The sequence below is a fragment of the Panthera onca genome, chromosome D2 (assembly GCF_046562875.1).
Source record: "Panthera onca isolate mPanOnc1 chromosome D2, mPanOnc1 haplotype 2, whole genome shotgun sequence".
In the NCBI taxonomy this organism is placed as follows: Eukaryota; Metazoa; Chordata; class Mammalia; order Carnivora; family Felidae; genus Panthera; species Panthera onca.
Window position 1 is genome coordinate 50,230,983 of NC_138349.1, and position 27,473 is coordinate 50,258,455.

Consider the following 27,473-nt stretch of genomic DNA (forward strand, 5'->3'; position numbering starts at 1 on the left):
CACCCAGTTCTGGCTTGATAAATGGTGGCCAGTGACTATGATACTGGGCACTGTCCCTTCTCGTTTCTTCCCTGCTGTGTGTCTCCACAAGGATACAGCCTCCTCCCTGGGCCTCTACCCTCTTTTCTCCAGAACATGGGGTTGTACCTGCTCCCAGCAAGGAATGCTTTGGCCAAAGTAAGGTCAGAGGTGGCGGGGGCCTTTCCCCCAGGCCAAGCATGGCTAACCTGGCCGGCTGGCAGTGCCTTTGCAGAGCTGCAGCGTCCTTGCTGTCCTGCCACTGCCCTAGTCCTGCCTCCCACACGTGGTAATTAAGCCCACAGCATCTAGTGTAAGCAAATAATAACAAGGGCATTATCTTTCTTTAGTCTCTGTTTGTCCTTGCCTATCATAAAGTAATTAAAATAATGAATGCCTTGTAAAACAATAGTTAAGAGGGCTGGCAAAGGGCATCATGTGCAATATACGTCTTGCGCTCTCAATTATTGATGCGTTGAAACCACTGTGACTGGGGAAGACTCCCTGCCTGCCGGCCCTTTTCCCGCAGGTTCTCTCCGCCAAGGTCCGAAGGCCTGCGGGGTGGCTGTGGGCCCTGAGGCTCCAGGGCTGAGGAGCAGCCTGTGGCCATGGACCAGCTTTGACACATTGTCGGGGGGCACTGCTCAGAGGGAGACGCAGGAGCCTCTGATTGGAGGGCTTTGCCCTGTCCCGACCTCTCCCTTGTCCACCCACATTCTCCAGTTCTGAAAGAAGCAGGTGGTTCTGTCCTGGGTGAAGGGGGAGGCTGGGAAAGATCCATGTCCCATTTTAGATCAGGGCAGGGATGATTAAGCCGTGCCGGCACGATTAGGAACAGTGGTTCTCCAAGTGCGGTTCCCAGAGTGGGGTGCCAGACTGGCAGCATCAGTGTTCTCTGGGAACTTTTTAGAAATGCAGGTTCTGGCGTGGGGCCCAGTACTCTGTTTTAACAAGGCCTCCAGGTGGTTCTGATGCCCACTTGAACTTGAGAAGCACTGCTTTAGAGTGTCGTGGCTCAAGGAGAGGCGGGAGGACTAATGAACTGAAAGTGCGTTGTGTGCATCTATGGGGCAGGCCCTCTTGTCCCCATCTTACGGGGGGCGGGGGGGTCCCATGCGCAGGAGAGCTGAAACTACACCTTCAGTTGCTAAGGCTTTTAGTGAGGGCCCCTGGGTTGGGACCATTGTCATTTCCAGAACACCCACTTGTGCAGAATTTCCACATAGTCAAGACATAGGGTCCTAACAGGCCACTGAGATTGGCTCAGGCAGCAGACTCCACAGATGTCAGTAGGTGGCCCCAAATGTGCCTACCCTGTGACTCCCTTACCACAGCCTCCTCTTAGACGATTCTAGCTCCCTGGGGCCGAATATACTTGGAAATGCAACATGAGCACCCAGTGGTGCTGATGCTTCTTCTGGCTTCCCGCTTCCCTGAGCCACGGGAGGCCGGAAGGGGAGAACCCTGTGTCAGGAGCAGCTTCCTGCCTGCCTGCAAGTCCCCAAGAGGATGAGTCATCCCATGCCTCTCAGCTCTCCTTTCTTCACTCGCCCCATCCCCACTCACTGCAGACAAAGGTTTTCACCTCTCCCTTGGTTTCTCTCCTGTGCTCCAACTCACAATGTCCCCAGGGTCTGTTTGCCTTCAAGATTAATTCCGTTTTTAAATTTTATAAAAGTTTATTTATTTATTTATTTATTTATTTATTTATTTATTTAGAGAGCTGGCAGTGGGGATGGGCAGAGAGAGGAAGAGAGAGGGAGAAAGAATCCCAAATGCATGGAGCCCGATTCAGGCTCAAACTCACGTTCTGTGAGATCGATCATAACGTGAGCCAAAATCAAGAGTCAGACGCTTAACCAACTGAGCCACCCAGGCGCCTCTTGAAAATTAATTCAAAGGTTTTAAATGGTGAATATAATTTGCTGGTATCTTTTTATACATCTGTACCTGCAGAAATGATATCAGTGGGTATTTGAGCAGGGGGGCCCATTTAAATTTAAATTTAAAATTTATATAACCAGTGTGTTTAGTATAACCATGTGCCATGTAAAAAATACGTTGTCTATCTGAAATTCAAATTTCTCTAGGTGTCCTGTATTTTGTTTGGTAGTCCTAAGCACATTGAAGGTCTGGCTCTTATAACCCTTTGTATTTATTCATTCATGTTTATAGAGCCACCTATATGCAAGGCATACTTTTAGGCACTCAATGTACAGCATTTGGTAGGGGAGGCAGACTGTAAGTAAAAAAATAAAACCGAAAGGTGGTGCTGTTGGAAGGAAGGTGGGAATTAAAATTTTTTTTAATGTTTATTTACTTTTGAAGGAGAGAGGGAGAGGGAGAGAGATAGAGAGAGAGAGAGAGAGAGAGACAGAGTGCTAGTGGCGGAGGGGCAGAGAGAGAGAGAGAATCTGAAGCAGGCTCTAGGCTCTGAGCTGTCAGCACAGAGCCTGATGCAGGGCTCAAACCCACCAGCTGTGAGATCATGACCTGAGCCGAAGTTAGATGGTTAACAGACTGAGCCACCAGGTGCCCCATAGGGTTGGAATTTTCAAAGGGTTGCCAGGGAAGATTTCACTGAAAGGTGGTATTTGAGCAAAGACTTGAGGGAAGTGAGGGAGTAAGCCGTGACCTTCTGTGGGAGAAGAGTGTTTTAGGCAAAGGCACATTGTATACAAAAGTGTGCAGTTTAGGGCCCCATGTGGGGCTCGGTTATCTGAAGAGGTCAGCCTTGTTTCCTCAAGCATGTTTTTAGCCACGAAGGGAGATTTATTCTCTTTTGTAATTAAAAAGGTCTGCGGGCACCTGGGTGGCTCAGTCAGTTGAGCGTCCGACTTTGGCTTAGGTCATGATCTCGTGGTTTGTGAGTTTGAGCTCCACATCAGGCTCACTGCTGTCAGTGAGGAGCCTGCTTTGGGTCCTCTGTCCCCCTCTCTCTCTGCCCTTCTCCCACTTGTGCTCTCTCGGAAATAAATAAAACATTTAAAAAAAATTTTTTTTTTAATGTTTATTTTATTTTTTGAGACAGAGGGAGACAGAGCATGAACGGGGGAGGGTCAGAGAGAGGGAGACACAGAATCTGAAACAGGCTCCAGGCTCTGAGCGGTCAGCACAGAGCCCGACGCGGGGCTCGAACTCACGGACCGCGAGATCATGCCCTGAGCCAAAGTCGGCCGCTCAACCGACTGAGCCACCCAGGCGCCCCGGAAATAAATAAAACATTTTAAAAAGTTATTGAAAAAGGTCTTATGTGGATTTCAGACACAGCTGGATTCAGGTGTTCAAATGATGACACCAGTATTCTATCACTTCTCCTAGGTTCCTCTGTGGTGGCTTCATTCTCAGGGAAGGGTTGCCTTTCCTGTTCTTTCCAGCAAAAGTCCCAGGCTTGAATTGTATTGGGTTGGCATGGGTCATGTGACCATCACTGGCTCAATCTCTGTTTCCTGAGGGATGGAATGGAGTCTCCATTCCTGGGACAAGCGTGGGCCTTCAGTTCCTTTTGAACTATATGGATTGAGATGAGCAAATGGAGATTTCCTTCAGAAAGACAGGGTGCTCCTGTGAGGACGGTATGAATGGTGGGCGGCATGCCAACCTCGCCTCCTTGTAGTCACTCCATGACCCTAGACAGGATGCTCTCCCTACTGAACTTAGTGGTTGTTTCTTTAAAGGGGAAAGAGAATAATTTCATTCTTCTTTCTTTCACAAAGATATTTTAAAAGAAAATAAAGAAAAGATTCTTTTAAAAAAGATTAAGAAGAAAACCAAAGCCATAGTCTATCCCACCTCCTCGCCCCTTGTACCTTCAAGCCGGCATCCACGTCAGCCAGGACCTTTCCAACTTTGATTCTTTTGGGTAGGTTGTGTTTACTAAATCCAGTTGGTTCCTGTTCTCAATCCTGTTCTCTCTGTTGCCAGGAGGCCCAGAAGATTAACAATGGCTCGAGCCAGGCGGATGGCACTCTCAAGCCAGTGGACGAAAAAGAGGAGGCAGTGGCAGCCGAGGTCGGCTGGATGACCTCTGTGAAGGACTGGGCGGGGGTGATGATATCTGCCCAGACACTGACTGGCAGAGTCCTGGTGAGTCCCCAACACCTTCCTTCTCAGGGAGGCCTGCTGTCTGGTGTATGATCCTACCATGTTTCCCAAGTCTTCTCTAAGCTACCCATTATTGGGGAATGGGGGTGAACAGCGGGTCATGGAGTAGAGGCTGGTTCTCTGTGCACGTAAGCCAGAGGTGTGAGGGAGGATCTGTAGAGTGGGCCAGCACCTGGGGTGAAGGGGGTATGTTGGGGAGGATGTAGGGCATTTCCTCTGCCAGCAGAGTAGGTGTGTTCATGCACACATACACCATGTACACACACACATACATACACACACACATACACACCTTGATAATCCTGGAGAGGAGAAGGGAGTCAAAGAAATTTGTGCTCAAAATTCCACAAAGAACCCATAAATGATAAATGCCAGGATCCATAGAGTTCTCAGCACGTGCCCATTGGCTCTGTCGGGTCTGCTCGGGTCAGAAGTTTCCCTGAGAAGGATGTTGCATTCCAAATGATTTCTTATTACAATTCTGGAAGCTGTTTTGTATGGGCTGCCCTTCCTGGGCCTGAAGCTGGGGCTTGGTCAAGACTAATTTGACTCAAAGAATGAATGGGAATGTCCTGACAGATAGGTGAACCAAAGATAAGGCAGGGCCATTGGAAAATAGGTGCCACACCCAAGGTGTTTCATGGTGAGAGCTCGGTGAGGAGGTGGCGATAGATGTGGGGAGATGGTAGAAGTTTCACCAGAAACTTCTGGATTCGTCAGAATCCTTCTTGGGGACAACTCTACATCATGTTTGGGATGACTATGTCACAAACCGTTTGAGGGAGGGACTATGACACTGAATGTCATGCTCGCATCACAAAGGTGGTGGCCAAACAGCCGTCAAGGAGGACAGGGTTCTGTTAACTGAGGGAGCTTTTGGGAGCAGAGCTTTCTGGAAAGTCCAGAAGCTGTGGCTGATGTTGATTGCTGGCACCATAGAAATGGGAGAGGTTTAAAGCTGTGGTTCTGGAGAGGAGGAGAGGGAAACTGACGAGGCCAGATGCTGCATGGAGGAGGACCTCCCGGGTCGGTGGGACCCAGGAGAGACCGGGTGGCACGGAGCATCTAATGTGAGATTGTAGGTCGCTTGTCGCAGGCTCTGCTCCATTACCAGCCTCCTCACCTCCCTGCACAGTCTTCTTCAGCAAAGGCTCCATTGCTGTTTCGTGCTTGTGTATGAGTGGATTCTGTGTGGGAAGCTGACGGAGGGTGAGTTCTGGGTCTGGGCATTCATGGGGAAAGAAATGCAGGCAGTGCATGCTCTACCTGTGGTGGTGATGGTGGGTGAGGAACAGCAGACAATTTGGTTGCACAAATGTGACGCCTGTCGCTTCTGCATGGCCACTGTCGACAGCTCTAATTTTCTCCATCGGCATCAGCCGAGAGTTACCAGAATGACTTGGCTAGGTGTTTTTTGCGGCCCTGTGGAAAACAAGGAATGATCTACTTCCATTGCACCGTGGATGGAAGTTATTGAAGGAATGTGTGGAGGAGAAATGCTGAGTACGAGCATTGTGTGGGTGTGCGTAGGGGGCGCTGAGTGTGGGGACACAGGGGCCATCAAGAAAGCCTCGTGGCACTTCACCGGGTGGAGCCTTTGAGCTAAAACTTCCATTTCAAGATGAACTGAGCACATGCTTGATGACAGAGAAGATATCCGAGATGGAAGCATCCCTGAGCTTGAAAATAAGAAAGGGACCACTTAGTGGGCCAGAAGCGGAGAATACCTAAATAATACATAATAAAACAGAGAACATTTGAGATGAGCATTGAACTGTGAGCTAGCATCATGAATGTCTACACAGTAGAGGGGGTCATCCCAGAGTGAGGGAACAGTGGCAGCAGAGAAAGGGCGCAGAGCATGGAGGGAGCGAGGCCCAGGCGGCGAACAAGGAGGCACCTGAGGGGATAGAAGACCCGGAAGATGGGCTGGTGGCAGCTTGTCAGATCTTCAAATGCCCAGCCAAAGAATGCGGACTGAATTTTGTAGGAAAAGGAGATTTTGAGGGAGGGGCATCATGACTGGTGGTTGTGCCGAGAGAAACACAAGGAGACAAAGTAGGGAGCAGATTGGTGAGGCGGGAGCGCGACGTGCTAGGATCCGTCAGGACAGTGAGCTACCCCGCTGGGACAGGCCGTGAGCAGATGACCACAGGGGACCCGCCGCAGCCAGGCCTGAATGAGCACCACGCGGTGCAGGCAGGTGGGTGGATGTGGGTGGTGCTAGGGAAGCAGAACTAAGAGGCCAAGGGCACCAGTAGCCATGTTGATGCTACCGCTCATGGTAACGTTATCAAGAGCCTCCCGTGAGCCAGGCACTGTGTGAGGCGCTATGCATTACGATCAGGTTGAAGGGCAAGGGCCATGTTGTATTTGTTCGGTCTCTCCCATTTTGCTGTTGTGTTGTCGGGGTTCATTACAAGGAAGCAAGCAAGTGGGTCTTATCGATGAATTTGTCTCCAGTTTGCAGTTGAGGAACCTAAAGCATAGGAAGGGCAGTAACTCGCCGAAGAGCATGCAGCCTTGAGTGACACAGCCAGGCTCGTACCTGCAGGCCTCTGGACTCCCTGTCTAGTGCTCTTTCTGTGTCATTACTTCCCAGGCAAAGATAATGCCTCTTCTTTTTCTAAGCCACTGTCAGCTGTCGCTTTGGCTGTGACATTTTGACATTACTGTCTGAGCCAGTTAGATCCTGAGGCTGTTTGGCCTGATTCTCTTAACATTTGCATGGACAAGCACAGTCTGCCTACGCCTCTTTGCCCCTGATGCCAGCTGCCCTCTGAAGGTCTCCTTGGAGAAAATCCTGTCCGGGCTGTTCTGGCTCCATCATAGCAGGCCTGGTCCCGCTGCACAAAGAGAGCAGGCGTCTTGGTGCCTTCGGAACAGGCCTCTCCTTGAGGAGAAGGCGGGTGTCTGCTCTGAGTAGGGAGCAGATTTCACATAGAAGTTTCAGTGTGCACGAGAAAGCATCTCTGTCTGTTCCGAACCCAAAGCTGTGTTTGTCTTGAGCTGTCCAAATGTTTATCCTTGCAACAATGGGATTAAAGCAAGACTAGACACCCAGCTGTTCAGAGTTTCCCTATTTAATGTTTAATTTTTTTTGACACCTGGCACAGGAGCTTGGCTGCCACACCTGGGCCCCTTTCTTACCTGTCTCATTGTCACAGGTGAGAGTCTCAAAGCTAGGCATTTGTGGGTAAGGCCCAGGTTGGGGAAGATTCTCCAGACGACCCCAGCACATCTATTGACTCACCTGCTGTCTGAGATCTCTCAGACGAGCACACCATTCATTCAGTGAGTGCTTATTTCTGACCTGCCCCAGACACTATTCCAGGCCCTGGGCATAGGGGATGAGTAACAGAGATCTAGGGGGTGAACTATTTGTATCGATAGACTAGATATAAAGTTGTTGAGCTCAGTGTGAATAAGAATAAATGATAGTCACCACTCCCCAATGCTTTTTATGGTTCACACCTGGAGCTTCAGCATTGGGGCTGGGAATAGCCTGCCTGGTTCTCCTGCCGTGGTAGTCAGGCTTAGCTTCATAAAAATAGCAAGACTGGACAGAGTCTTGGAGCACATGGCTGAGGGGTTCTGCATCAAAGTGGACACCCGGCTGGCAAGGGTTACTGCTTCCTTTATCTTTCAAATTTTTTTAAATGTTTATTTTTGAGAGAGAGACAGAGACAGAGAGCAAGCAAGGGAGGGGCAGAGGGAGAGGGAGACACAGAATCCAAAGCAGGCTCCAGCCTCTGAGCTGTCAGCACAGAGCCCAACGTGGGGCTCAAACTCACCGACTGTGAGATCATGACCTGAGCGAAAGTTGGACGCTTAACCGACTGAGCCACCCAAGTGCCTCTCCTTTATCTTTTTTTAAAAATTAAAAATATTATTTTCTGGCTATAAAAAGGATGCATGCTTATTTCAGAACTGGGGAGTATATTGGAAGAATTGGTGACAAAGTCCACTTTGGGACTTGGGGTTGGCCCACACTGAGGGGCATTTCAGGGGCAGTAAATTCCATGGAGGTAACTCCTAGCTGTTTGGGCGTTGCTGGGACTTTGTTCACTCCATGTCATGTTTTCCCTTGTATGCACAGACTCCGGGGATAAGTGGTTCTCTGTGCTGGGGATTGCTGTGGTCTTCCTGCGGACCTTCAGTGAACACGAAGTTGGGAAAGGGATCATGGCCCTCTCCTTGTAGTGGCTGCTGTGAGCCACGTTCGTGGCCCACTGAAAACACACAGCATCTCAGGATTTACATTCCATGTGTTCACATCCCCTGGACTTCACGTCTGTGTCTCTTTGCTCATTTCCCCTTTGTCCTGATTTCCTTATTCTCTCCAATTCAGACTTTACATGTATGTGGCTATGTACTCCATTACAGTTTTGTGAGCTAAATGAAATCTTTCTAAGAATAAGGCAGTACATTTAAGTAAAGAGGGCAAGAAACAGAGTAGGCTTTTCTATTGTTTGGTTGTACTTTATAAAATCATTAGCAAAAATCAATATTAGAGACAGTCTACTTCAGGGTTGGTAAGGTGTTCAGTCAAGGGCCAGATAGTAAAGATTTTAGGCTTTGCAGACCATAGGGACTCTGTCACAACTACTCAACTCTGCCATTGTAATTTGAAAGCAGCTATGGACAATACATGAGTGTGACTGTGTTCCGATGAAACTTTACAAAAACAGGCGGTGGGCCAGATCCTTTTTCATAGTCACAGGTTTCCGATCATGGTCTATTCAATTGCTTATTTAACAAATAAAGAAATTGAAAGGCAGAAATTGGAAGAACTTCCTTAGGAAGGACTTTTCTAAGGTAATACAGCACAGGAGTGACAGTCCCAGAGAACCCATTTGTAATGAGAAAAGTTACAGACACACAGATACACCCATGGCTAAATGTGGACACACACATACACTCACCCCACCTCTGTTAAACATCTTGTTTCCGAATATTCATATTAATTTCTACATTGATCTCAGAGAGGCTATCTCCCTAAGAAAAAACTATGCATCATGGCCAAGCATGGCCTCATCTCTAGGTGTGAGCCGTAGTATCTACGTTGCCTGCACCGGACCTCAGTCCCTTTACACGGTCACTGCTTTGTGCTTCTCTTTAAAGACTACTTTTGCCCATACAATCATCAGCTCCTTGAGCAAAGATAGAACTCTTAGAATTCACTCTGTTTGGCTATTTTCCCCCTATTTCCCATGCCACTACATTTAAATATTCCTCTGGGAAACATGTAAATCGAATCCATGAACTGAGAAGATAGGCTATACTTGCTTTACCGTCTTTGGGATGATTTATTGAAGAAAGAGAAAGAAAAACACCAGTCTTTTCCTTTATCTTCCCCCAAACATCGCATGTGTGTGCATTTTACATTAACATTATATACGTAGGCTGGGCCGTCCATCTTTATCTCCTAGAGCCCAAAAGAAAATATGTATCAACTACATCTTTCAAATAGAAATAATCCTATTGGTTTAATAGAGTTAAATAGACACGTTCTCTGCAGTGCCATTTGCACATGAAATTGGACTAGTTGAACAAAATGGGGGTGCGCATTGGCATACGCTTAATCGAATATGTGACATTTATTGCCTTCATTTCTCCCTTTAGGTGACTCACAGTGCTGCTGACACATCTCATCAGCATCCTCTCCTTTTCCGTTGCAGGGCTGCCTGGTGGCAAATTCACGCACAGCTCACATTTCCATCTCTGTCTTCCTCTCACTCATGCCCCCTCCCCCTTTTTATTGCATTTTAAGCAAATCTGCATAAAATTTTTCTATCACCTACAAATGTCCTATGTGGCGGAAAGACCTGAGGTGTCATGGACCTGCATTCTTAGTAAGAATGTTCTCATAGTAAATAGGTAGACCCCACTGTCTGTACACTTGGAGGTAAATTGGGATTTTGTTTGAGGTTTTTTTTTTTTTTAAACTCCCCTAAGTGAGGCTTCTTTTAAAGGAAATGCATGGCAGTCCCTCTTCGGGACTTAATAATGGCTCTTCATTTTATCCTGTGCAAAGAGTTTATATTTTGGATATGAATCAATAAGTCAAGGAAGGTGTGCTTTCTTTATATCATTAAACATGAAATGTTGTCTTCACCTGTTGAAAGATGCACGGGCTTGCACTAGATTTGTTGCTGGTGACACCGCACCATTGGGTGAGAAAACGTGAGTCACAGAAGTCACTGAATCCAACAGGCACTCATGATAGGTGGTGAGCTGCCTGTCACTGGAGATGTTCAAAGAGAGGCAGGATCACATTTGGTGCCGTTTGTGACAGTTGGTCGGACTTCATCCTCACTGCTTTAATTAGGTTCTACAGAAAACTGGATCTAGGAGATGCTCTAGGATAAAAATGGTTCCCTGGAAGTTGGACAGACTTCATTGCTCTCCCCTTCGTGAGATTGTCAATGCATAGCAACGTGTGAAGCTCAAAGAAGTCCTGCAGTAAGAAGGCAGACTTTGCTTTGCCCAGCGTTTCCCTTTCCTGTTTCACCAGGGAACCCTTTCCTCATGAAACACCTGTAAGGCATCATAAAGAACGCACTTTGGGAAACACTTAAATAGCCCAGGGATTGGCAAACTATAACCCATGGGCCAAATCTAGCTCACTGCCTGTTTTGTACGGCTCACAAGCTAAGGATGGTTTTTACATTTTTAATGGTGTTTTAAAAAATCAAGAGAAGAATATTTTGTGACATGTGGAATTATATGAAATTCAAATTTCAGTGTTCATAAACAAAGCTTTATTGGGACACAGCCATGCTCACTCATTTACATATTGTCTGTGGCTGCTTTTGCAACGTGCTGCAACGGCGGAACTGAGTAGTATCCACAGAGTCCAAAATACCCGCCAGCCTAAAATAGTTACTGTCTGGCCCTGTACAGAAAAAGCTTGCCAGTCCCTGAACTAGATCATTAAGTTCCCCTCTGCTCCAGGACTGTCTCCAAGTAGTCAGCGAGACTTGCCCTATGGTTCCTCAGAGCACAACGGATAAGGGGTACCATCTAGCCCCTCAGGGAGACATTTATTTCACAGTCTAAACCAAATGATGTGGTAGAGATGGGGAGAGGGAGGCCAGAGCCAGGTGGGCCTCAAAGCTCTACAGCAGGTTCCCAGCTGGCTCAGTTTATGGATTTCCCCTTCCCAAGGTCAGTGGGGCGTGTCTGGCAATTCTGTGGCAGGGTCACTCCCTGTAACTCCACCTACCTGCATCCCCGGCAGTCGAGCCCACCCCAGGCCCTGCCCAGCAGCCCGGAGTCCGGTTCCTACCGTGGAGGACACCCCCAGTTCTGGCCTGCAGGCCAGGTGCCTCGGCCACACTACACTGGCTGCTCGTATGCACTGCTGGTCTGCGGGCCACGTGATCCGTGAGCCGGCCTCTCCAGCGCATTCTGTAAGGAGCAGCTGTTAATTTTACTAGCTGGTGTGTTGGCTCCTCTGGCCTCCCCTGTGAAAATGAAGGAGAGTTTCAGAAGTGAATCCTCAGACGGCTCTGGGAAGAGGAAGAGCCTTCTGGCCCAGGAGCAGCCTGCTTCGTCCTGGCTGTTTATCTCTGACTCCCAGGGGCCTCTGGGCTCTGGTGGGAAGCACTTCTGCCCAACTGCCTCTCTCTTCTGGAGTTTCTTGGGGGGAGTGGGTACCCATGTAGTCCTCCCGCATTATCTGTCCATTCCCTCATCTGTATCCCTTCATCCGTCTGTCCTGTCCACGACCTCTATTGGTGTTCCCAAGCACATGGGATTGAATGCAGCACAAAGTGGGTGTCTGGTGAACAAGGCAGGGCACTGCAGGACTTTCCCTTGCTAGTCACCCTTGCTTCTGCTCTTTCTGTTTCAGCCTCTGTGTCTGGGCTGGGAGACAGGAGCCCCGCCCCTTTGCTAAGCCAGCATTATCTGACCTGGGGCTCCTACTCTCTTTTGATCTCCATCTGGCTCTTTATGTCTTTTTCTCATTTGATTGGAACCAACAAGGAGGACATGTAAAGCACTCAGCATCCCCAGCATTTCCACCTCCTGCTTTCCTCCCTTCCTGGGACATGCATCCTCAGGAAAGGATGCTGAGGGCTGTTGTGTGTGGTAGGAGCCCAGCCTCTGCGGCCATTCTACTGAGTCCCAGATCTGCCACTCCCTAGGGCTTTTACCCTGGGCTGGTTGCTTCCATTTTGGTGCCTCAGTTTCCTTATCTGTCCAGTGGGTGTCATAATAGTCCCTGCTTCTTAATGTTGTAAGAATTTGATGCATCAGTGCATATTTGATGTTTAGAAGAGTGGCTATTATGTGGTGGGTGCTTACTAAGCATTAGCTATTATTGTTTTGGTCATTGTTGTGTAAGCCCAGTGACACACCATGGAGGAAATGGGCTGGTGTGGAGACACACGGGGTTGGAGAGTGGAGGATAAATCCTTTCCTGCCACAGACGTGGAGCAGCCTTCGGCTCTCACCAGAGTCAGATGTCCTCTCAGGATGCCGAACCAGCTCTGGGCATGGTCGTTTGAAAGGGGTCTGAGAATCCCAGGCAGGCCCTGGTTTGGGTCCAGCCAGCTGATGATGTTTGCTTCATGCACACAAATTCAGGCCCTGTCATTTCTGAAGCCAGCTCATGGCAGCCTGACTCACTAATGTCAAGTCGGCCAGGAAATTCTCACTTCATGTGGCCTCCGGGAGCTGGCTGGGGTCTGGAGGGCAGGCTGGGCCCACCCTGGGAGCCATACATTATAGGTGTATGTGCCATAGGAAATGTCTTGGCAGGATGACACATGGGTCTTGTAAAAAGAGGGTCAAGTACACTCACTGCGGTCCCCATGTCTGGTCCTTCCTGGATGTGAGGCGAGGCTGCCAGACACAGAGCTGGTTTCAGAGAACACATCAGCCCCAGTATGTGGGGAGGTGTCTTCCACATTCATTTTGTCGGGCAGCGACCACGAATCTGTTGAAAGGGTGCAGGGAAGTGTGCTGTCACCAGGAGAGGACACAGATTCTGCTGTACGTGCAAGGCATCTCCTTTGAGCTATTCATTCATTCCTTCAAACATTCCTGGAGGATCTGCTAGGTGTCAGACGTTATTTAAGGCTCTGGACACATGTTGGTTCTTCTAGCAAGCTTGCAAAGTGAAATCATCCAAAGTGTTGAAAGTGCAAATGTTATGTCTGCATTTTGCTACAATGCTCTGGGTGGCAAGATTTTTGAAGTAGTTTGGTCATAAATCAGAGCCCATGACCTCTCCATCAGTCCTTGGACAAGCCTGGGAGCCCCACACTTCTGGTCCCGATCACACATCCTGTGCTGGACCCAAGGGGCCTGAGCAAATGTGTTTCTATGACTAATGTTAAACTAGCTTCTCCTTTCCCAACCGGTAAAAGCTGGCACCCCCTGGAGGCTTTGTCGGAAATGGAATGTCTGTATTTGGAGCCCACCATCTTGTGCTGGGAGAGTTTTCTCACTTGGCTCTTCTCCCAGGGCCTTTGGAGGATGCCAATGGTTTAGCAGACCCTATTTGCCAGAAAAATACCCCAGTGGACTGAGACTCTCCTTGGAGCCTCCCTGTCAGCTGTGCGGAAGTTCGTTCAGCAGGGAGGCCCCAAAATAGAGATGATGCTGATGACAAAGTCGCCAGCCGTTGTCGTTGCTGGGGGCACGTGCTTGGAAAGTCACACTCGGGACCACACGCAAGCTGATGCTTCCAAGTTTAGTTTACTAGGCTATGTTTAGGAGGACGCAGACTGACTCGTGCCTACAGGCCCCACACATCCCAATTTGGTGCGCTAGAAGCCCCATTTTTAGGGTGTGGGTCCAGAATGAGGCTTTCCTCAGAAAAACAACTACATCAGGGGAATGACAACAACAGAAACCCACCATTTGCCCTAAAATTTTATTGCAAAATATGTCCTCTAGAACTTGAGTAGTGAGGGAACTAGGGCAGGACATTTGCTTGTCTTTCTTTCTTAAGGAATCAGGCCACTCGAAAACTCCATTAAGTGCACCCAGGCCCATCTCTTTGCTCATCCAGTTAATTTTAGTTCATAAAATTGGCCTGGTGCTGATGTGGAATATCACGACTAAGCTGGGAGGCTGGGGGCCTGTCTGAAGGGAAGCTTGGTTCCCAGTTCCCAAGCCTGATGGGACACAGGTCTTCCCCTCGGGCACCAGAGTTTACCTGTCAACTGTATGTGCCTCCTCCCTGGGCAAGCAGACCTCTGAGCCTTCGTTGTTCATTGCACATGGGTGAATCCAGAAGTGAATGGACTGGTAATACTGGTTTCTTGCACCTGTGGAGAATCCGGGGTCTAGTGGATTCCTCTGAAGGGTTCAGAAAGCCTCAGCTTCCTAGAACTATTTCCAGCCTGCCTTAGCAAAGAGGCTGAATTTTGACCTTTCCCCATTTCTCTTTTTAGCTTTTTTCTTTCCTTCTTCTTTCCTTCCTTCCTCCCTCCCTCCCTCCCTCCCTCCCTTCTTCCTTCCTTCCTTCCTTCCTTCCTTCCTTCCTTCCTTCCTTCCTTCCTTCCTTCTGGCTCTTGGTGAAGTGGCTGTCCTATGGGAAACAGAGAGCAACTCATTGAAAGAGGGAGAAGAAGAAAAGACCCTGTTCCCACACTACCTTCCCTCAAATTCAGGCTTCACTTACATTAAAAATAGCTTGAGACAGAGGCTGAATCACAATAGGGTGGCGTTTCAGAGGCCAGTCTGCTGGCTTCCCGGCTGCCACATGAACCTGCTAGGCTTGTTGGTCTCTGGGCCCTGACTTGCACAGGAAGGCGTGGGGTTTGGAATCCCACTGGGAGGGATCCAGACCATTCTCCTTGTGTGTCATGCTAGATCTATCTGGAGCTAATTATATCCGCTGGGCACTCACAGAGCCTTCTCTCTGGGATTGTGCCCTGGGGTGGAAAAGAACTTCCTGCAAAGGAAAGGGGCTGTTTTCAGGGGCTGTCACATCCCACAGGCACCATGTGGACTCCTGGGGAAGCTGCCATGAGGTTATTGTCTCCCTCTGAGCCGTGAGGTGGGTAACTTGGTGACCTTAGATCTGTCCAGGAGGAAAGCTTGGATCATTAGAAAAAAAGGCAAACAGTTTGCTCCCCTAGGTTCATGTGGTGTGTGTCTCCGGGCTTTGGGGACCATCGATAGTGTTGGAGATCAATTTGAGAAATAAGAGGAGAGGTTGCAATCACTTTCTTTCATCTGAGGAAATGTGGTCAGTGGAAAACTAACTGAGTTCTTATCCTGGCTCTGCCGTAACCTTCCTGGTGACCTTGGGCAAGTCAATTCCCTTTTAAGGCCTTGGCGTCTCCATGAACAAAACAAGAGGGTAGCAATAGTTTATTCCCTTGCAGCCCCAAATGTTTCTATGTTTTCTCGTTCCCTCTACTGTCCTTCCATCCATAAAGGCAGTGAGGGTTGACCTCAGACCTTTAGTGCACCTGGCAACGTGCTAGGCACTGAGAGCTTCAAAAGGAGAAAGAAGCATAGTCTTTTTCTCATTGGCTGGAGTAAGTGAAGAGAAGCAAGAGATAGTCCAGCAGCGTGGTGTCCCCATGTGGCCCTTCCCTGGCTTTGTGTTTTGTTTATTTATTTATTTATTAGTTTATTTACTTATTTTGAGAGAGAGTGAGAGAGAGAGAGAGAGAGAGAGAGAGAGAACGCACAAGCTGGGGAGGGGCAGAGAAAGGGAGAGAGAGAATCCCAAGCAGGCTCCATGCCATTGGCTCAGAGCCCGATGTGGGGGCCGAACTCACAAACTATGAGATGGTGACCCGAGCCATGCTCAAGAGGCAGACACTTAACCAACGGAGCCTCTCAGGCACCTGTCGTTTAAGATAAAAATCTAAAACTCTTCCTTTGTGATAAGGCCTCTGCCTCACTCTCACCTAAGTTTCTTTTCTTTCTGGACTTCTTTCCAGGTGGATGTCTGTGTGCAGAAAGGGAGGCTTCTGGCCTGTGAGTGTGGAGTCAGGTGGGAGGAACAATGCGGTGGGAGCAGGGGTCACATCCTGAAGGCTGGGCCCTCCCAGGGGAAGTGCAGGCTTCTTTTAAACCATTTCAGTCTTGGATCCTCCTTGAGTTAGCTTTAAACAGTCGGAAACCCCCGAGGGGATCATGTTCCGACTTGGTAACCACACTAGCACCAAAACTGACTTTAAGAAAAGCCTTCTTTCCGACTGAGCAGCCTCTGGTTGGGAGACCTTGACTGAGATACAGCCTCCGTCCTTTGCTTTGGCAGAACTGCTGCGGAAGAAGTCACTGTGTTCCTGGAAGTCTGTTCCTCTTCTGGAGGTAGAAGTGGTACCTATAAACAGAAGAGGCACATTTATTTAAAGTGGTTAGTGGCAGAGACACCCAGGAGGGGCTGAGCAGTAGGGAAGATTACTGTGGTGAAAATCATTGTTTTATTTCTGGAGCAAGGTGGTGCAACCCCCAGATTCATAGCAAGGGTGTCAACGCTATGGGTGGTTGTTGGACTTGACATGGTGGGAGTTCCCCAAATGAAGCTTCATTTTAGGTGAACTTCAGTGAACTTACAAAACAACCACAGCAAACCCTCAGCTGACTATTTCAAGTATTCCTGATATAATTAACATGATTCAAGCAAAGACTGTCTGAATCCTTGGGAGTAAGGACTAAGCAGTTTCCTGGAGGCTAAGTTATAAAACACCACTGTTCCTCTGACCTGTGCCCACTTTGCAAACCAGTGGGTTTATCTGGTGGTTTTTCCAGAAATTTCAGTGCTAAAGCAGGTTTCCATAGCATCCTGGCCCAGAGGGAGTTGCTGTACTGGGGGATCAGGGACATCTCCAGCAAGCAAACCTTGTGGAGACAGCTAGGTAAGCCATCCTTCCAGCCCCCAAAGCTACAATTCCTCTTCCCTGGGGCTTGATAGAGAGATCCAGATAGAGAGACCAGAAATAAATAAGAAACTAGATTCTCTTTCATTTAACTTTCTTTCAGACACAGCCTCTGGTGCTAATTATTTCTGCAGTAGATTTTGTCAGGCCTTGAATCCCTTTCCTTTTGCCATAGGTGGTATAGAGATGCAAAATGACACGAGAAACAATCCACTTTCCTGAAAGATAATTTTGTGTACATTAAACAGACACATTAAGCCATTTATAAGTGAGCTGTTTGTTCTTAGGGAGCTGGAGGAGATCTGAATTTCTAATTCCATGCTCTTTTAATAATTTTCAAAAGAACCAACGGTAATAATTAAATGTCTTTGAACTTCCCTAGGCTGTCTTCTGTTCCATGATCTCAAAGCATATGAAAAGAAATAGAATTCTCTACCTTGATGAACTCCTTAAGAGGGTGGAGGGGATGTTGGCCCTGGAAGGAGCTTTTTAGCAGAATTGGGGGGGGGGGCGGGGATTTAAGGTAAAGAGGTTCAAGGGAAAGGCCCAAGGTCACTCTGAGAGCTTCAGGCATGGAGTGAGGACCTAGAAGCCAGTGTTTTCTTCGTAGCCTTGTTTGCCCAGACTTGGAGCAGGGCAAGGAGAGAGAGCTAGAACTTAGTTAAGGGTATTTGTAATGAGAATATGTGTGACATAGAGCATTTTTTGGCTTTGGTGTTCAAGGATTAGAAGAGATCTGATCCAGGGGTTGGTGAACATGTCAGCTCCTGGGCCTGCTCTGATTAATTGGTAGTGGTTCCGAGAATGCTTTGCTGAAGATTCAAGGCTCAGCAGCAAAGCCTAATTGGGGCTCTGCTCTCCAGAATGCTGTGATTGATTAGTGATTTCTGCCATGAGCAGTGACTGGGAGGGGGTGGGGGTGGGGTGGGGGGTGCAGTACCGGTGTTATTTACACGTTACTATGCCTTAGCTGTCTCTGTTCTAGATCGTTTTCCCTAAAGTTCACTTCATGTGTGATTAAAGTGAGGCTTGTCCAAGATCACACAGTCAGTCCCAAGCAGCATGTGGACAAGAGCCCATGTTTCCTGACTATGTCTAGCGTTCGATACCCCAGCTCCATTGGTTAGATCTCAGAGAAGCAGAAACTTGTCAGCTTCCTGTAAGAGCCTTCTTTTTCTTTTCCTTTTTTTCATGTTGTAGCCTGATTTTAGTTTCTTCCATCTGGAGACTTGCTTTAGTGTTTGGAGAAGCAGAGGGGGTGGATTTCAGGTCCACAGTGATTCTACGGATAAATAGAAATGCAAGCACAATTTTCCCATTTGTTGGGACCATTCTCAAAACTCTCTTAAGCACAGAGTATGTGCCGGTCGCAGCCTTTCTCACTGCAAAGCTTTGCCCTTGACGCACTCCTGGGTTCCGCTCTCCCAATCTCTGAGGATGCCCGACCCCTGCTCCACTCTCTGTCACTCTGTGAAACGCTTTTAGTGAGGGCTGGTGTGTCATCATTCCTTCTCTTGCTTCAGAAGCCTTACCTTCTGTTTCTTCCTGTCTTCCTGTGTTTTCCCCTCATTGTTTTATCTCTTCAGGTATTCATGCTCACATCTTAATGGTTGTGATTACAAAGATAAATACATTTTGCCTCTGACCAAGAGCAGTTTCTGCCCAGACTTGAACTTAAAAGTCTGCAAGAGTGGCTGGATGGGAGCAAGGGTAGAGTCCTCAGCTGTATCCTGGGAGCCATAAAAGTTTGATAAGATTTTATTGCCTCCATAAAGAAGAAAATGGGATTCCAACGTTTCAAATATGATAGATAAATAATAAGGAAAACTCCAGCTTTTGTCAAAGCAAAGTTCTCTTTACTAGGTTTATGAGTCTTCCTATTGTGGCTGCACCTTGGAGTCTATTTCATTCTGATGCCAGACAGAACCTTCTCGAGGAATTTATGCAAAACTGGGGCCGGATAGAGGATTTCAGACAATTGGTAAAACTCAGAAGAAGGCGATAAATTGTGCTCACGGGCCATAATTCACTCCTAAACTCATCCATTTCTCAATTCTTCTTCCTCCCCTTCCAGCCTAATGGGGATTGGAATAGAGCGCTGCATTAGCTGTGAGACCCAGGCGGGGATTGGATTCTGGGGTTGTGATCGACAGGGCAGTATAACAAACAGGCCTGTGGTTGCCTGTGCCAGGCAATCTTTCATGCTTGGGGTGGCTGGGATCCTTTGTCAGTGTTGAATTTTGTCTTTAGTGCCTACCTGGGCACAACTGCAGAAGGCTTAACTTCACATTTCCATGCACTGCTCAAGAGATCCCCACGTCTCGCCTTCTTTAGAAACCAGATGCCATGTTGGGTGGCTAAGAAAGCACCCTGTGAGTGCTACCTAGAACATGTTTCTGATTTGGGTGCTTGGTGGGAAACTGATACACACATCTTACATCCTGGCAGTAGCAGAGTTCTTTGGACTTGCCCCCGACACTCCTGCCTCCATGTCCTGGTTGAAGTCCCGTGACCTCTTCCTTCCTCCATTATAGCAGCTTCTGTGTCACTCTCCTCTTTTGGCCCACCCTCTCCCTTTGGCCTACCTTTCATGCTGTTCTCAGATGCCATTTGCATCCTTAAAGCCAGCTTTGCTTTGGTTCCCCCATGGCTCAGGGACCATTAGTAGCTTCTCATGTCCTAAAGCCCAGACTCCTTATGCAGATGGTCAGGGCTCACCATCCGAGGGCTCCCGCTGACTTGCCTGCCAGGCTTCCCACTTTTCTCCTCCATGTGCTCCATGTGTTCAAATCCTGTTCACCTTCATGGTGCATTGCGGGGTCCTTCCTCCTGTGTAACCCACTGCTCTTGTACACCGTTCACTTACACTTGTGCATGTGACCTGTGTGCCCTATTAAAGACAGCAGCCAAATGGCTAAGGGCACTGGCTGTAGAGCCAACCTGGCTGAGTCTGACTTTTGCTTTGCCATGTACTTGTGTGACCTAGAGCCAGTGACGGGGCCAATAATAGTACCTACCTCATAGGGTTATTTTGAGGATTAAATAAGCTAATATTTATAAAGGGCTTAGAACAGTGGTTGGCACAGACTAAATATTATATAAATTGTTTGTTAAATAAATACAGTAAACCTCAAATTCCTTGAGAACAGGAAACACGGATTTTAATAATCAACTTTGTCTTATACTGAGCTAAAATAATCCTGAACCAGATTGACGTGAGGATGAAATTTAAGGGGGATAAAGACGGGGGGGTGGGGAGAGAGAGAGGTGGAGAGAGAATGAATACGTGTGAAAGCACTGTCATTTCTTCGTTCAACTGATATTATTGAGTATCTGTGCTCATATTATTGATCGGTGCTGATATTATTGATATTATTGAGGCTCTGTGCTCAGTAGTTGTTAATGATCAAAATGGAATGAGATATGTCTTCAGTATTCAAGGAGCTCACAGTCTAGGGAAAAGGACAGAGATGTAAGTCTGTATCTAAACTTGTTGGCTCTAACTATATGGAAAACAAGTAGCAGATATTATTCTGATCTCAGCCCCATGTTATAGATGCGAAAACCAAGGCACAGAGATTTTTTTAGTAAGTTAGATAAAACCACACATCCAGTAAGCATCAGAATTGGGATTTAAACCTAGGTTCCTGTGACTCAATGGCTCAGGCTCTTTCAACTCTACTATGGTGCTTCTCATTCAAGAACAAGTGAAGGAGGAATGCCTAAAATACAAAACACAGCAAACAACAGGTGTTGGCAAGGATGTAGAGAAAAAGGAACCCTCGTGCACTGTTGGTGGGAATGTAAACTGTTGTAGCACTCTGGAAATAGTATGGAGGTTCCTCAAAAAATTAAAAACAGAACTGCCACGTGATCCATAATTCTTCTACTGAGTATTTAGAAAACACTAATTCAAAATGATATATGTACCCATATGTTTATTACAGCATTATTTACAATAGCCACGATAAAGAAGCAACACAAGTATCCATCAGTAGGTGAATGGATAATGAAGATGTCACACACACACACACACACACACGCGCACACACACACACACACACACACACACACACACACTGGAATATTTCTCAGCCATAAAAAAGAATGAACTCTTGCCATTTGCAACAACATGCATGTACCTAGAGGGTATAATACTAAGTGAAATAAGTCAATCAGAGAAAGACGAATAGCATATAATGTCACTCATATGTGGAATTTAAGTAACAAAACAAATGAATAAACAAAGTAAAAAAAAGAGAGACAAAAAAGCAGACTCTTAAATACAGAGAGCAAACTGGAGGTTGTTAGTGGGCACTGAGGGGTGAAATAGGTAAGGAGGATTATGGGTACACTTATCTTGATGAGCACTGAGACATGTGTAGAATTGTTGAATCATGATATTATACACCTGAAACTATAATACTGTATGTTTGTTATACTTCAATTAAAAAAAAGAAGGATGAGTGAAGGAATGAACAAAGAGGTGTGAAAGAATGAATTGGAAGATCCCAAAGACATGGCTCCAGGAAGAGAAGATCAAACCAGGGATTTGCCGTGTGTCCCATGTCAGGTTGGGCAGGTAGTAAGCCCCTGAAGCCATAACCATTTGCCCAGTCAAGCATTTACTACGGTGGACAGGCGGGACAGTTTCATTGCTTCCTTTTTGGGGGCCACCTCACCCCTTTTGTCATACCTTGATGCCCTTCAGCCATTTCTCTCTGAGGCACAGGTGGTTTTATTTCCTTCTCCTTTGGGTAATACTGAGGACAAGAAGTGGATGTGATGATGGATGGAAAAAGTACTTAACTCTTCACTCTTCGGTCTACTTTCATCATAATGGGCCCATTTGGAAGGCTTCCATAGGTACGGGGACAATGTTCACTGGGTTTTATCAGCCACTGAATGATCAAGGCATCAGAGAAGTCTGGAGTGAGGCTGGCCGGTTTCCATGGAAACTGCTGCTTGCCTCAGCCCCCCACACACACTTTTCTTTCCACGTAGGCATGTGTTTATTTATTATTGGCTCAACAAGGGAGTGCCGAGTGGCCGTGTAGGTGCTGTCTGCACCTCCATTGCTGAGGTCACTCTCTCAGTTTGGAGATGGACCCACAGGTTGGGGGGTAGAGGCACAAGATTTGTCCCAGCAGGAAGCGCTCTCATTTAGGACCCTGAGCTCCCGCTGTCTGTAAGCTTGATGATGGAGATCCCTGGGGTGGGGACGTTAGAGATGTGTATCTAGAACTGTTACAGTCAGACACCGTGTAGGGTCCTGCAGTAAATCCCAGACTACCCTGGAGAGCTGATGGTGACGCACATACCTTTCATAAACAGATTGCTTGCTGCTCTGTCCTGGGGATGCCTGTGATCTGGCTGAGTGTGTGTAGGCTTGACAAGCTCTAGACCTAGGCCCTGTCCAACACGGGGGTCAGTAACCTCAGGCGGCCACTGAGCACCTGAAATATGGCCAGTCCAAACTAAGATGTGCTATAAGTATAAAACTTAGCATGAAAAGAAAGATGGCAAAATATATTATGAATACTTAATAATTTTTGCCTTGTTTGCATCTTGAAATGATAACATTTCGCACAATCTATCTAGAACCTAATTTAGGTTAAATAAACTTCCTTATTAAAGTTAATCTCACCTGTTTCTTGTTATTTTTAAAAATATACCCCTTAGGTGGACAGTGGTGAGGATTGTACAATGCAAATGTACTGAATGCACTGAACTGTTACTTAAAATGATAAGTCTTACATTATTTATATTTTACCACAATTGAAAGAAAGCAAAAAGCAAAAAAAAAAAAAAAAAAAAAAAAGAAAAGTCTGATGGGAAAAGAACCATCTCTTCCAGGCTTCTTTCTTAGGAGTCTGGATCACTTTCCCAGAAGCCCCCCAGACACTTCCCTATTTATCTTATGGGTCAGGACTGAGTTCCCTACAGGCTTGGTCCTAAGCCAATTCCTCACAAAAGAATGACACCGCTCAGTTGTCTCAGATTAACTAAGTCTACACAGGAGTGAGGCTAGGGTCTCTTGCGATGAGCTACCCGTATCCTAGAACAAAACCAAGGCTCTCTGAAGAGGAGAGGGGGTGATGGCAGCCAACACTGCAACCTTAAAGGAAAATGTACGAGCAAATCGATGTATCTGAACATTAGGTGAAAGCAGTTTGAAGATGTCCTCCCCCACTTGGAATAGTACCGTCTTTAAATCTGCTTATGGTTGTAAATAACTCAGTTAAGCATCAAACAGATGTGCCTCCTAGGAAATTTTAAATTACATATGTGGCTTGTATTAGATTTCTTTTGACAGTGCTGCTCTGTAGGATTAGTGGTGAAACACAGGGTCTGGGATATTCTCTCCCACTTAAAACTTTGTGCTGCATTACTATGTCTTAATTGCTGTGTCTGTATAATGTGAATAACACCTACTTCATAGGGTTATGGGTTGAGGTGACACATGTAGGGCACTTAGAATTGTGGGCACGTAGGAAGAATGTAATGATGATCAGCTCACATCGGGGCCTGCGTGGAGGTGAGTGGCCATTCCCAGAGCTTCCAGACCCTCCCCAGCCTGCACACCACTGCTTTTCTGGCAGGCCGAATGCCGACTCAGAGACACAGAGGAATCACCCCAAAGGGAGCTTTTAATCAGATGTGGTGGTGAGTGCTTGTTGGATGGGTTTCTTTCTCTGGATGGTCCCAAGATGACTTTTCCTAGATAAATGGCCATCTCCTGAGGCTTGTGTCAGCTCCACTGGAAATAAAGAGGGAATAAAAGGTCCACAAATAGGAAACCCTTTGTTGGATGCCACCTCATTAGGGCGGATCTGACTTAATTGAACTCACGCCTGCTGTGCTCACGTGTGTGGCTCTAGGAGAAGCGGGTGTTTGAAGCCAGGTTGCCCAGCAGCCTTGCTCTCAAGAGCCCCACTATACGACCCTCTGTAGGGGTTTGTGCCTATCACCAGGGTGTCTTGAGCTTATCTGAGGGGAAGAAAGGCCTGGATTTAAAGTTGTTTCTAAGTCAACAGTTGAGGAAAATAAAATCACAAGTGAATTCCTGATTGTCTTCACAATTATTTGGGACCAAAGGCACCCGTGCAGGATTTGTGGGGATCTCCGGGGGATGTGGGATGTTCTTTGTGTCATTGAACCTTAGACTGCAATCATTAGGTCTTGGCAGACTCTCATCTCCATTGCCATCGCTGCCTGTTGCTTAGGGAAGTGCAGTGTCAGTGCTAGGAGGTGGCTTGGGGGGGTGATGAGCCTGAGCACTGAGCAGGGGAGGTGCCCAGGTTTACATAGCAAATTAGCGCCAAGTGTCACGCTTTTTCTGAAGGAGGCTTCCTTGTATTTTCTGTAACTTTCAATAATTTCTTAGCAAATTTTCTCCCTAATTTAAATTACTCCTATTTTCCTATTTTCTCTTTTTTCCTTATAACATTCATCATTCTCTAATATAGTATATACTCTGCTTATTCATCTTATTTATTAGGTATCTTCTCCCATCCCCACTAGAATCCATACTAGCTCTGTAAAAGCAGGGATTTTTTTTTTTTTTTTTTGTCTCTTTGGACCACTGGTGTATCATTAGCATCTAGTTGCTGGAATACAGTAGGTGCTGACCGAATGAATGTTGAATAAGTGGATGAGAGCCTAATCGGGTCTCAATATCCATCTTGGCGTCAGTCAGCTTTCCTTCGGTTGTCTAATTCAGAGTCCCTTAGAGAGAAATATGAAAACCGTTTCCACCCCAGTGGAACTCTAAGGTCAGAAAAGCATAGAGTTGCTCAGGACTAAGCTATGAATGTTGACTTTCTAAGAGGTCATAAGGTTTGGGACTTAGTGCCTCCAAGCCATCATGTCATCGTGCCCACTATGCTGCTTGAAATAAACAGACAGGGTGGATACTTGGTGCAGCCTTCCTTCCAGATGAAGTCATCTTTAAAGTTGTTTTCTTTTTTTTTTTGTTTTTTGTTTTTTTTTGAGAGAGAGACAGAGAGAAAGTGAGCTGGGGAGGGGCAGAGAGAATCCCAAGCAGGGTCTACAGTGTCAGCACAGAGCCCGATGTGAGACTCGAACCCATAAACTGTAAGATTATGACCTGAGCCGAAACCAGGAGTCAGACGCTCAACTGACGGAACCACCTGGGCTCCCCAAATGAAGGCATCTTTAATATGAAGTACCAGCAGGGTCTCGCTAGGCTAAGGCGGGAGAGGAGCAGGCATTCCAAACGAACGGACTGCCGGAAGCAAAGTTGTGAAGGCAGACATGATCCTTCATTCAGCTGACATTCTTCTTGAGTACACCTTAGTACACGCTAGGCTCTGGCTGGATGTGGCTCTGTGGCTTGGTTGTGAGCACGTTTGAGGGAAGAAGCAATCGGGAGTAGGCCACTAAGGGAGAGAAGGATGCACATTTTCCGCCAGTTCCTGAAATGTGCCTTCATTCTTCGGTGAGGTAGGTTGAATAAGAAAGTAATGCAGGAAGACAGTCTCTTCAAAGGAGCTGTGCCTAGGGGCTCCAGATGAAAGGACTCCTTTGTGAGGGAAATGAAGGAAGGAAACAGAAGTGATTCTGTGGTTGAACCGTAGGCTGAATGAAGACCTGAAATACGGGAAATGCTTTAAAATTAGATTCCAGGCTGGGCTTTCAGAAGAAAGGAGGGGGGTGGTGTCCACCGAGACGGAGGGCTCAGTGTGGAAACGCAGAGGTGGGAAGGAGATGCCGCGTGTAGATCTTTGGCAGAGATCGGAGAATGTTTTTTTGTATCGGGTATGAGAAGAGCATGGTGCTGGGTATGATGCCTTTCACCTGATAAAGAAAGAACTTTCAGGTGATAGTATCAGACTTCCAAATAGTTTTGTTTATACCGCATTCTTTTTCTCCGTCCGTCTGTAACCCCAGCCAATAACAGATGGCAGTATTTAGTAAGGATTTACTAAGTGCCACCTGTGGTGCCAGGTGCTCTCCCTACATTACCTGTAATCCTCACATTCCTGCGGTGGCGTGGGCACCATGTTCATCCCGCGTTTAAGGACTCTTACAGGTGAGGAAATTGCCCTGGTACGTGGCAGGCCTGATGGAAACGTTGGCTCTTGTAGACGTCAAACGTTTTCTGTTGAAAAATAACGTAGCATGGTGTTCTGGGGCAGGGATGAGGGGCCGCTGGCCCGAGCACTGGATGTGATGGTGATGTGATTTTACCACATTAAGGAAGCAGACAGCAAGAGGTTCCATACCCTTTAACTCCTGTAATCGCAAATCTGTAACATCGCTTTAAAAGCTTTTAGTGATAATCTGCCAAATCAGAGGTCACTTTAGGGCGGTTTCTCTTTGTTTCTCATTTTATGGTTGTTGTTTGGTTGGTTGACTGTTTTCTTTTCTGCCCATGTCTGGTTTTCTCTTCGTCTCTACCTCCTAGATGTCTTTCCTACCCCTTCTCTCTCTTTTCCATCACTCTTGTTTTCTCTGCCTCTATATTTATTCATCTGCTTTTTTTTTTTTTACTTTTCTTTTTTTCTCTGTACCTATTAGTACTCCTTAAATGCCCACAAGAAAGAATTCTTGTGTTCTTATTGCTTATTAGAGGAGAATTTTATGCTTTACTTTAAAAATTGTGGATGATTTTAATACTTCTTTCTTTAAAATGTCGTAACTTTAAGTTGCTTTTTTACTTCATTACTATCAAAAGGATATTCTGATTCTCTATTGGACAGTGGTCCCTGGTGGGGGTGGGTGGATCGCAATTCTCTGTTAATCACTTGTGTCAAGGAATTCTTATTTGGTCTGTTGTCTCTCTTGGTTATTTATTACTCAGTTTAACATAGAAATCATTAAACAGACAGTGTTTTCTATCTATAGTGTCAGGGGAAAGCCTTGTCATTCCCCAAACATCAAATGAAACAATGCTTATGAACCAAGAACTTCTCAATAGAAATCAATTACCAAGGGTGTCATCTGCGCCTCATCTTGGTGTTTGTAATTGAACAATGAAAATGAAGGTACATGTAGGGGCTTTTAATTTGAATCAGAGGATGGGGCCAAGAACTGTCATTTACAACATTACACAAATAGTCCTACAATAAATAATAATTCTGTCTTGAAATTACTTTCTTACATCCTTCCTGCCAAGTGATCACCATAGATTAGTTGGTTTATAATGAGGATAATAGTGCCTTGAATCTGCATAGAGTGCTTTTTAGTTGTCAACATGCTCTCTCATAATGCTATCTTTTTTAGCATTTGAAGATCTCAAATATCCTAAAAGTAATGAGACCTGGAACTAAGATCTTTCCTTACAATGTGGAAGCTGGGGATCAGAGAGGTAATGTTAGTTGCCTTTTGACACACAGCATACCAGGAGTGACAGTTGACCTAATCTACATCTCTAGATTCCAGAGCCAGGATTTTTCTCCTGAGTGCCTATGGCCAGAGGGAGACATCATGCTATCCATTGTATTGAAGGCAGAAAAGGGAGAACTT

At 46.7% G+C, this 27,473-nt stretch overlaps 1 protein-coding gene across 17 annotated transcripts in view; it reads left to right on the plus strand.

The window, feature by feature from the left end:
• KCNMA1 (potassium calcium-activated channel subfamily M alpha 1) overlaps positions 1-27,473 on the plus strand; it is a 727,105-nt gene that overhangs the window by 216,748 nt on the left and 482,884 nt on the right. For 14 of the 17 annotated variants that reach the window (XM_078434448.2, XM_081790521.1, XM_078434449.2 and 11 more), the window contains exon 2: positions 3,943-4,104. The exons of the other annotated variants lie outside the window; for them this stretch is intronic. In XM_078434448.2, the coding sequence (XP_078290574.1) occupies positions 3,943-4,104 (162 nt within the window). The remainder of the gene's footprint in view (positions 1-3,942; positions 4,105-27,473) is intronic. 17 annotated transcript variants of the gene reach the window in all.